The sequence below is a fragment of the Echinops telfairi genome, unplaced genomic scaffold (genome assembly GCF_000313985.2).
Source record: "Echinops telfairi isolate 266 unplaced genomic scaffold, ASM31398v2 ScPeMD7_7469;HRSCAF=8507_1, whole genome shotgun sequence".
NCBI lineage: Eukaryota > Metazoa > Chordata > Mammalia > Afrosoricida > Tenrecidae > Echinops > Echinops telfairi.
The window spans coordinates 78658774-78670313 of NW_022111373.1; the positions used below are offsets into that span (position 1 = coordinate 78658774).

General features: G+C 46.0%; 1 protein-coding gene across 2 annotated transcripts; it reads right to left on the reverse strand.

Annotated features, from left to right (window-relative positions):
- Positions 1–679: 679 nt before the first annotated feature.
- On the reverse strand, positions 680–8631 carry BTF3 (basic transcription factor 3). 2 transcript variants are annotated; one of them, XM_004703540.1, is made up of 6 exons: positions 8515–8631; positions 7868–7936; positions 4072–4185; positions 3581–3782; positions 1646–1702; positions 680–984 (listed from the first exon to the last, which is right to left on the reverse strand). In XM_004703540.1, the coding sequence occupies exons 2-6, from the start codon at positions 7934–7936 to the stop codon at positions 938–940; spliced, it is 489 nt and encodes a 162-aa protein (XP_004703597.1). In that variant the 5' UTR covers positions 8515–8631; the 3' UTR covers positions 680–937. The 2 variants fall into 2 exon arrangements, with proteins under 2 accessions (XP_004703597.1, XP_004703596.1); XM_004703539.2 differs by lacking the exon at positions 8515–8631 and adding an exon at positions 8277–8494.
- Between the last annotated feature and the right edge of the window lie 2909 nt (positions 8632–11540).

Consider the following 11540-nt stretch of genomic DNA (forward strand, 5'->3'; position numbering starts at 1 on the left):
CCACAGAACAAAATGGCAGTGTGCTTCTAGAGAAGCAGGTGGCAGCCTGACACCTCATAGGGGCAGCTTTACCCCATCCTCAAGTTACTGAATCCGCAGATTTGATAGGCATGGATCAATAGTCCTTTCTTAATACCTCAAGGATTAGTGATATAAAACAATGAGCAAATACCTTTACTTATGTCTGCTTACAATAGAGGTGAACATTAAGAGAAAATTCCCTTGCACACCCACTAGGGATATTCTCTGCTCATTTTGTCTCCACCATACAGAAATCTTGAGGACTTGTGGGTGCAGACAGGAATCATGAGAACATTATTCCACTTTTATTACATTACACTACGATTTAAAATCTTTTAACCAAATCCCTGCAGAGGCTATCAGCCACATTACTTGGCAAAATTAGCTTTCTATAAATATCAATGACTTAGGTGCCCTGGTGGTATAGGGTTACATATTGGGCTGCTAATCATAAGGTCAGCAGTTTGAAACTACTCCATGGAAGAGTGGGGGCTTTCTACTCCCATACATTACTGTCTCAGAAACTCACACGGGCAGTTCCACCCTGTCCAAATGGGTCGCTATGAGTCGGCATCAACTGGATGACAGTGAATGAATAAAAATAAACAATTCTGCTTTCTGTGTACAAATCAGTGTCAATGAAATAAAGAAAACCATGTACTAGGCAAAGACTTTTATTAACCTGTTTCAAATTTTATTCCCAGGCTTCTTCAGCGTATCTGGCTGCAAAGAATGAATCATGTATAAGCAAAAACGTAAAAGAGCTGCAAAGTCCAAAAGGCTTGGGCTTAAAAATATTAGAGATCTAGATTTTATCAGATCCATACACAAAACAAATTTAAAAAGCAGTCATCATATAAAATAGCAGCTCCAAGTCACTTCCTCAAGTTTCATCTTCCCCAGAAGCCGACTCAAATCAGTTAGCCTCATTCTTGGATGCCTCATCAAAGTTCTCCACAAGATCTAAAGAAAGAAACAAAACACAACTCTGAAGTCGCATCTACACATTAGCAGAGCCACCCACAAGTACATCAGACCGCGGTTGCCCAAGAACACTTGTTTCCCTCTCCATTGCACAGCGGAGCTGTGATGACGCGGCGGCACCTGGGAAACAAGAAGCCAGCGATGGGCCCACTCCCGGCAATGCTGCATTAAGTCCCCCGGTTCCTGCCCCACTCCCAGACTTAAAGATATTGGTTCCCCGGGAGCCCAAGAACATCTACCTGCACAATGGGAACATTTATAAACCTTGTGATCCTACCCCCAGTTAATATTTGTGCTGCAACCAAAAGGAAGTGGTTGAGAGTAACTGCACAGGATACACGAGCAAGCTCTCCAGGTCTTCTCCTGGCTCTCAGAGGAGGAAAAAAGGCTCACGAGTGATACACAGGTACTGTATTTAGGCCACAAAATATAAACTCCCTTATTCAATATTTAGTGTTAGATATCTACATGTCCCTTTAATCACAAGGAAAATCAAGCCCACACACATAACTTGTTAAATACCACCACGCTAAATGTCTCATGCAAGATACACCTCACCCCCACCCCCACCCCACACGTTGGGACAGACTTCTCTCTTCATTACTAAGATTTCCCAATTTAACCAAGTGAAGGTTCCTACCTGGAACCTCATCATCATCATCTTCTCCTGTAGCAAGTGGGGCCTTTCCATCCACAGCTGTGAAAGGGAAAGAGAAACGTTAACCACATATCTTCAGTAACTATAGGACGAAGTCCAATACAGTGAACCCTCGTTTATCGCGGTTAATCGGTTCTAGACCCTACCGTGATAAATGAAATTCCGCGAAGTAGGATTCCTTATTTGTAAATCAAGTATTTTCGTAGTTAGAGCATAGAGGACATGAAAAAACACCCTTTAGTCACCACTACACTCGTATTACCCAATTTATTAAACGAAAAAGGGAAAATACAGTAAAACATTTTGGACGTTACAGTTATCATTTATTATTTACTATATTATTTATGGCATCTAGTTTACAGTATTACATATTTCACATACAGTATTATTATACATAGTTCTTACAAATACTGTAATCAATAGCCTATGAAATGACTTAAGGGATGTACTCTACAGGTGGGTCACCGTCTTTTTCCTCTGAAGGAACGGGTGTATGCAGTGGGTGCTGTTACACAAAAACCGCAATAGAGTGAAGCCGCGGAAGTCGAAGCGCGAAGTGGCGAGGGTTCACTATATCAGGACAGTTATATTCACAATGGCTGCCAGTAACATTTGAAATCTCATCTGCTCTACTACCAACAGTATTTTAATGTCTATACATGGACCAGCATGCTAGCAAAGTCAACAAAGCAAATCCCGATCCACCCTGGATTATGGGCTACAGCACAGCTTTTAACTGCCAAGGGGGCAATGAGTAATTTTCTTTTTCCTGAAAAGGGGACGGCAGGCTAGGTTAAGTTTGGGACCCTACGGTCTACAAAAATGCATGAAATGATTAAGGCATGCTAACTAATCGGCCCCTGCATTGCTCTTCAGAATTATAACCAGAAGACCTCAAGGTAAAGCTGCCAAGACCCCTGGGACAATTTGTTCAACTATCTTCAGCCCTGGTGGTGGAGCGGGTTACATGTTGGGCTGCTAAGCAGAAAGATGAGGCTTCCTACTCCTATAAATAAGGTGGTCTCAGAACCCCACAAGGGCCTGTTCTACAGTGTCGCTATGAGTCAAAACTAACTCGACGGCAGCGAGTTGTTCTTGGTATACTGTATGCCCTGCATCAGGTTCCGCTCCTGGCACCCCTGTGTGTAGAGTACAGCTGCTGCATAGGGTTCAAGGTGGAAGTCTTTTGAACACCGATTGCCAGGTCTATCTTTGGAGGCACCACCAAACTGCCAACCTTCTAGGTCAGCGGTTCTCAACCTGTGGGTGGCAACCCCTCTGGGGGTCGAACGACCCTTTCAGAGGGGTCACCTGATTACAGTTGTGAAGTAGTAACGAAATGTTATGGTGTGTGTGTGTGTGTTTGGGGGGGGGTCACCACATGAGGAACTGCATTAAAGGCTGCGGCATCAGGAAGGTTGACAACCACTGTTCTAGCTAGTAATCGAGCATTTAAACATTTGTTCCTTCCAGGGGCTCAACGCTCATTTCAGTCAAGTATAAACCGTTAAGTAGTTATTAACAAAGCCAAAATGGACATGTCCATGATCTCCAAACAGAGGTAAACTTGAGTCTGACTCACAGTGACCCTGTGGGATTCTGAGACGGTAAATCTTTACAGGAGCAGACAGCCTCTATCTCCCCCCCACACCCCGACACTGAGGAGAGTGGGTGGGATTCCAACTGCTGATCTTGGGTGGTCAGCAGCCCAACTCACACCCTACTATGCCACCCAGCATATGATGTTAACAGACACAGTACACAAACTCGTGTAAAATTGGCCTAATAACCAGTATTTTGTAGGATGGTTTGGATTCCTACAAGGAAAGCTATTTAATACCCACTTTGCACCTTGAGATGACAAAATGGTGCCTCTAAGTGAGTGAGCCTTAGCAGAGACCCGGTTGGGAAACTCACATTGTTTTGGCAGTGCTTCAGCCAGTCTCCTTAGGCTAGTCAGGCTGTCTGCGCCCAGCTGGTTCAAGATGCTGGGGAGCATCTCTGTCAGCTGCTTTGTCTCAGCATGGCCGGTGATGGTGAAGGTGTTCGCAGCCAGTGATGCTTGGACTTTAGGATTGTTAAAGTGGATCACTGTTCCCTGGTTTGTAAACATATTCACCTGTAAGGAAAGATTTAAAAACAAATAAAAAATTAGCCATACCCACTGCATTCCCTTTAAAACCAAAGGGGTGTTTAGTAAACAAAACTGAAGTCCGGCTAACTGAGCTAGCAGTTCATTTTCACCCTAGAAAAACGTTATGCTCTAATAGCTTCCTCGGATATGTTAACAAGACGGGAAAGTCTTAGGAATTTTAAATCTAGTAGGAAATTCATGGCTGGAGACAGAATTAAAAAACGAAAAATCTTTTCATGCCTACACATTGTGATGGAATAAAACTGGACCTTACCTCTTCAATACCAGAGATATTGTTTACCCCTAGCTTCTTTAAGGAGAACTGCAGTTTTTTGTCATCTGCTGTGGCTGTTCTGTGAACCACCTTCTTCTTTCTGCGGGCAGTTCCCTAGGGAGAGAGAAGAGCACATTTACACCTCACCAAGCGTAAAGGGAAACGGTGCAAGTCAGTGTGTGTCAGAATGTCACAGTACACTTCAGGCAGCGAGTGGGCAGGTGAAGGCAGAGATGGGAGCAAAAGAGGCAAGACTGGCTACAAAGTCCCAAGAGTGTCTAAGATTCCTACTAAAGTCTCATTTAGAGGCATCAGGCACAGCAGTATTGTCTGTAAAGAAATACTCAAATTACTCTTCACAGAAGGCCTGCATATAATCCAAGACAACTAACTGAATGGATGCTTTGACAGCATCCAGGGGTAAGAGCTCATGTTCTCACACGCCAACCTGGCCTGCATACCTTTAGCCAGCAAAACAAACCGCCTCCCTGCCCTAACCAGGCCAAGCAGGGACACATATCCTGGGCCCTCTGATATGTGTCCCTCTCTTCCTGGGCACCTGCAAACCCCTCTCCCTCTCAGGGATCCTGAGCACCTGCCACTCATTATCAGGCTGGGCCTGTCCAACCACCTGATGCCCAAACAGCAACGCCAATCCGCCCGTACTCATTCTGTATCATGGGTTATTTGTCTTCCTAACACTCATTCCCCGAAGAGATGCAATATTCCCCTCACTGGAATATAAATTCCTTGATAACTCTATTTACCACCATAATCCATCTGCCTGGGCTGCTATAAACAGTACCCACACTGTGGGGAAATACGAAGTTTCCTGCTCCAGTCTCTAGAGACCCACGAGGGCAGTTCTACCCTGTCCTGTAGGACAGGGTTGCTATGCGTCGAAATCCACTCGATGGTAAGGAGAGAGAAACAGTACTTTGGACTCAGAAAGGACTCACCCACATGATAAACGAATACACAGAACCCAGAGAAAAACACGTGGTTCCCTTTACCTGTATGTCAAGCCTCTTTTCAAATCTATCCTACAAGCTTTCAAAACTAGACAAAGATGATCCAGTTCCTGCTTTTTAAAACCACCGAATAGCTCAGAGCCCTGATCACATAGGCTTGGGCTTTTACAGGGACATGAGGTGGAAAGGCTACCTACCTACCCACTCCCTCACCTTCACAGCACTGTACACAATGCCCTGTCAAGTGCTAGCCATTCATTAAACCCTGCTCAAGAGTCACTGCCACTTCTGTGACTAACCAATGCTGCGCCTAACAACTCCAGACCAATTTATACCCACCACTACATTATGAATATGCTTTAAATGCATTGTATTGTATTGGGAAAACTTATTTCCACACACATAGAAAGGATGTTTACACCCTCCACGAAGGACGCAGCTGTGTGCTCCCATACAGAAAGGTGCCCCAGAAACCCTATACAGGGGGCTAGAAGTCAGAACCCGCTTGATGGCAGTGGGTGTGGGTGGGATTCTTAGTTAAAATGAATATATTAACAGCTACAATAAACAAAAGGATTCCCATAATGGCAAAAAAAACACAAAACAAAACAAAAAAACCCACTCAGCTTTTAAAACACTTAGTTCCTAAAGTCTTCTCCAAAAGGCTCCAAGGAATTTCTTATTGAAAGATTAAGACAAAATCTGGCACCCCTCTGTAGGTTACAAATGCTTCACACGCAAGAATTCAATTTCTACAGGAAAAGTTGCTACTATCAATGCTCCGACTAGACATTCAAATAAAAGGCCTTATACCACTTTATTTGTTAAAATCCCCCTTCCCTTCAAGTTTCCTCTACATTAAAACTCACCTATTCTCATAGCCCATAAACAGGTTTGTTAAAAGGTAACTAAGTCTCTGCATTCCCATGACTACCCTCTATATAGCTAAATAAGCATTACCCACTGCCATGGTGTGATTCTGACTCCCGTTAGAAGGTTTCTGAAGCTGGTAAGTCTTTACAGAAGCACAGCCTCATCTTTCTCCAGCGGAGCAGCTGGTAGGTTTGAACCACTGGCCTAGCCAGTCAGTCCCATGCCAAACCAGAGCACCACCAAAGAAACCACAAAAAAGGGCAGCGAAGCACAATATTCAGATTACTGCTGCTGAACTCTGTAGGAAAAGGAATGGCAGTTTACAATTTAATAACATTAACGCGCTGACCCACAAAGCATGAGTTTTTCTTGCATCTGAAAGCCAAACCTAGCTTATAACTACTCCTAAAATAGACAAGAAGCAAGCGACTGTTAAACGGTCTGTACAGCACCATGAAGACTACTAAATTCATACAAATAAAGTAAAACACGAAAACGATCAGGATCAATTTAAAACTAGTAAAGTCCAGTACTCTAACAGATCTACATCTTATTATTTAGTCCTGGTGTTAACTTTTGGCTATTTCTTAATTTGAAGATTAATCTTTAAAATTGAGAAAAGTTGATGGGCAATAAATGTGTACTATGGAAGCTTTACAAGTTTTAGCAAGTACAGGCACGCTGGGTTCTCAACAGGCTACCACACCTTGTTAAATACTAGGAATGTGCTAACACAGTATTAAATAGTGCTAGGCTGACCCTGGTCCAGAGTGGACTTCTAAGTTAGTCACTGAGAACACTAGAAACTTATCTAGTTCCTAAAAGAATCCCCTTTAAAACAATCAATCCTTTAGCCAGGAAAAACCAAGGGACCCAGTGTGGATATGAAACCCTACCAATCACTTTCATCCTCCTGCTGAAGGATAATCACAACGTTAAATGTAAATATTTTCAAATCCACAGCCACTGCTTTTAAACTCCACAACAGCTCTACAAGAATGCTATCTTCACACCGCCTGGAAAACCTATACAATTATTCTGGACTGCAGTTAGTGCGGAAACCAACGGCTTCCACTGACAGAAAACTTCTATCAACTACCTGAAAGCATGGACTAAACACTCGAATTGGAAGATAAAACGTAGCAAAATCAGAGTTTAGTGTAGTGATTACAAATATTATACAGTTAAACCCTTGAGAACCTAACCTTGACAGGCCTGCCTTCTTTATCTGAGTCTTAAAAGTTTTCACCATTGGCAGGGTGCTACTGCTATCTTTTGTGTCACCCAATTTAGAGGAAGAGATTCGAATTTCCCTTCTCTGCCAGATTCTCACTGGACACAAGGTTTGACTTTCGCGAAGTTTTAGTGCTGCCAGCTCCAATTCAGTGACCCTAAAGGCCCCGAGGGGTTTCCAAGGCTGCAAATCTATGGGCCACATCATCTTTCTCCTTTTGTTAAGAGCCAGGTGATATACACACACACACACACACAAAACCAAATTCACTGCCATCGAGTCTGGGTTTCTGAGTCCGTAACTCTATGGGGATAGAGGTGGTTTCAAACTGCCGACTTTCGGGTTAGCACCAGCTTCATACAATGTGAAGTCCAAATGCAACAAGGGTGTGATGTTCACAATGACAATCTAATTGTGGGGACACCTTTTCTTATTACATTAGCAAGCACTTACTCTCCTTGCAGCACTGTAACGCTGAAAGCGCAATATAGTTACATAAAAGCCACACTGCCAGTTTAAGTGTTCTTTTCATTGCTACTAACTTGCTATTTATCTTAAAAGCGCACAGCCCAGAGGGCACGCCGATGCACTCGCGCCCCTCCCGCTCCCTCGGTGGAGTGAGTACCCAGGGAGGGGAAACTGAGAAGTCCGCGGCACGAGACGCACGACAATGAAGAAACAAGCCACTTTCTTCCGAAGAACAAACACGGACACTTACTTTCCCACCAATGCGCACTTGTGCCTGCAGTTTGGCGAGTTTCTCTTGATTCATGATCGTCTCTTTCATCTGGAAAAACAGGAACTCGTCAGCGGAGAAGGGCTGGCTCCCTCTCGCATTCCACGCTCGTGATATTTCCCAAGGCACCAGCAGGGGAGTCAACGTCCACTCGGCCCGCGGCCTCGATCTGGATCCCTGCCCCCCCGCCCCCCCTATCTGTTAGGTCCCAGGGAGCCCAAGCACCCCCCCTCCGCCTTCCCTCCCCGAGAAGGCCCTGCTTTCCGCAGCCGGGGCGCAGGGCTCGAGCCCCCGGCCCGCAGCACCCCCCGCCCCTGGCCTGGGCCTCGGCCCGGCCTGGGCCTAGCCTTGGCCCGCCCGGCCCGGCCGCACTCAGCAAGCCTCGTGGTACCTGAGGCTCCAGTGCTCGGGGTCCGCCGCGAGGTGGAGGAAGAGACGGCGTCGCCTCGCCCCCAGGGCAGCCGCCCCTGGCTCGACCTCGCCCCCGAGAGTCAGGCTGAGTGGGCGCGCCTGTCCGTCGCATCGCCTTCCTCGCCTCAGCCCTGTCCCTCCCTGTCTCGCTCCTTTCGGGAACTTCCCGCCCCCGCTCCCGTCCTCCTCCCACGCCGGCGTCCAGAGCCTTTCTGTACCTTGTCGGAGCGGAAATGGGGCCGCGCGGGGGACTAGGGCTGGCGCTCAGGGGGTCTTTGGCAGACCAGCTGAGATTAGGAGCACACACGCGGGGACGCAAGATGGCAGCTAGAGGGAGGCCGGAAGTGACCCAACGCCACTTCCGCCCGTAGTCAGGAAGTGGACTTCGCCGCGCACTCGGCGCTCCGTGCGCACGCGCCGGCCTGCGCCAGGGCGCCTGCGCCCGGCACGCGGGGCCTCTTCTGCTTCCGGCTCAGCGGCTGGGTGTCCTGCCCTGGAGCCTTCTCAAACAGTCCCAGGAAGACGCTCCAGAGGGCCGGGAGCTCGGGTCTTTGCACGTTTCAGGCTAAGCCCGCTCTGCCTCCGTGGGCCCCGATCCCAGGTTCTTGGGCTCAGAGGAAAGTGCCTGCTGGTGGTTCCGGGGAACGCCTGGGGCGCCGGTGCGAGGCTGTGGAGTTGCTACCCCCACCGCCGCTCACGTGTAACAATTGCTCCATGCTTAGATATGCTTTTTAAGACAATGTAGCGTAAGACCACCACTATTTAAAATGGCAATTTAACAAATGTTGCTCTTAGCTATGAGCTACTTGCTTTTGCTTAATCAAAAGCGGGGCCAAAATCTTGGCTAGAAAGAATGTAATTTGTGTACCAAGGAAACAAGCACAGATTTCTCTCCAGTGAAGATGAATCTTTTTGCTTCCCAATACTTGGCACATAGAAATGTTAAAATTGTGATGCCCCAGTAAGTTATGTCATTTGCCACACGTTCCAGCTTATTTCATTTTTGTCTTGATTCACACTTTCTCGTTCCTTTGTTACTTTTAAGACACATTGTACGATTTTACTTTTTATTAGAAAAACCCACTGTTAGCAGAGCCTCATCTTTCTGTGACAGGACAGCTGTAGTGCGTTTGAATTGCGGACCTTGCAGTTAGCAGCCCCAAAACGTACGTTTGTGCCTGATGCACAACATCAGACATACATAACGCTAATAGGTTTACTTCTTAATAGTAAGAAAAGAAATGTTTGATCTTTGACTCCATTCGCTGTTTCTCCTTATTTTACACAGGAAGTTCTGATTTTTGCTAATATTTATTTACAAGCCTTTTGAGGAATAACTGATGGCTTGTTTTTTCACCCACTCAACATTGTTAACGAAGTTGAGGTCTTAACAAGATACTTAAAACATGCATTTTCCTATGCGCTCTCAGCATCTTTGGCAAATGTGGCTAACTGCCTCCCACACATGACTGCTGAGCTAAAACAAGCTTAAGAATCATTGACTCAAGCCCTCAAGATGGTCTCTGTCAGAAGACTTGGCAAGTATGCCCTCCTTGCTTTATAATTTATTTTCTAATCAAAGTCCAGGAATTGTTTTCAGCACTCGGCTGGATTTCAGTCGACGTCAGCAAGAACAAAATGTTCACTATACCTTGTATGGATCATTTTCAGGGCCTTTGAGCAGCCTGTCCACACCCGACAAGCTCTTGGGAAAGCATTCGAGGTCCCGTGCTTTTTAGTTACTTCAGGACCTAGCTGGCTCTCACCGGGTAGCCACAAAGGACGTTTTACCTTGTTTTGGTTGTCAATTTACTGCATCTCCTCCTGAACACGTCTGCCTTTTGTGCCTACTTACTATTTGGCTCTCAATTTAAATGTGCCAGCAAGCCTTTCTGTGACATCTTGACGCCCATTAAAGTTACCACCGCTCCATCATAGCTCTTTGATTCGATGCAAAATGAAAAGCTGACAATTTTAAGTTAAGGGAAAAGTGAGCTGGGCGTGTAAGTAACTATTTCCCTCTGGCTTAATACTGCTTTCTTGCCCTTTGATCACTTGACCCTCAGAAATCTTCAGAGGAACTCAAAACTCAAATTCAACTGCCAGCCAGTCGATCCCACTCAAAGTGGCCCTATAGGCCAGAGTAGAACTGCCCCCGTGGCTGTCGGAGGCACTAACCCTTTACCCGAAAAGGAAGTCTCACCTTTCCACAGGGAGCGTTCAGACTGCTGACATTGAGGTTAGCGGTCCAATTATTAACCCACTGTGCCCCTGGACTTCCTTTAGGTGGAATTAAATAACACTTGCCTTTGATGTATGGCAGTTAAAACGGATCTGCTTTGTGGGGTAGTGGTAAAACATTCTTTGGAAATAATCTAGTTGAGGAATTAAATTGGATATATTTTCCCAGCACTCGGTGGTGGTGGTAGGTGCCTTTGAGTCGGTTCTGACTCATCTCAGCACTTGGACAACAGAACAAAATACCGCCTGCTGTCCTGCCAGCCTCATGGTTGTCACGGTTGAGCCCACTGGTGCCACACCCCAAAACCTAAACTGCCATCAAGTCGAGTCAGGGTAGAACTGCCCACTTGGGTTTCTGAGACTTACTATTGATGTGAGTGGAAAGCCCTGTCTTTCTCCTGAGGAGAACTTTGCAGTTAGCAGCCAACGTGTAACCACTACACCACCTAGGCCCCTCCACCAGTGCAGGTACGACGAATGATCTCCTAAATAGATGATTCATTTTGATACAGGATGACGTCGTGTCAGCCTGTTGTTAATCAAGGCTGGACATGTGACACGGTTTGAGATCTGGTCTGTTTAAGACTTGTTTTGAAAAAAAAAAAAAGATTGCAGAAAACCCTAAATGTAGCAGCTGCCCTGTTCCTTGCGGTAAATTCCTTTTTAAATGTAAGAATGTTCTAATTGAGCAAGTTGGGACAAACAAAACCATATGGACAAGCAAGGCCTTTTAGATAGGGATGGAGCCTGAGACCCCTAGGGAATGACAGGAAGCCGCCCATCTCTGTGAAGCCCGCCTCCTTGGGCACAGTGCTACAGCTCTCTGTTCATCATAACAAGCCTGTGAAACGGCCCTGCACTTGCCGTATAGTTGAAGGTATATATAACTTGCTTGCTTCTCAATCTCTGAAGCGGTTTTAAGAGGGCTTTATTGCCCCACTGCTTCCTACTGTCAAGTGCTTACAGGAATAAACCTTGAATTTCTCGAATTAACCTGGTCTCT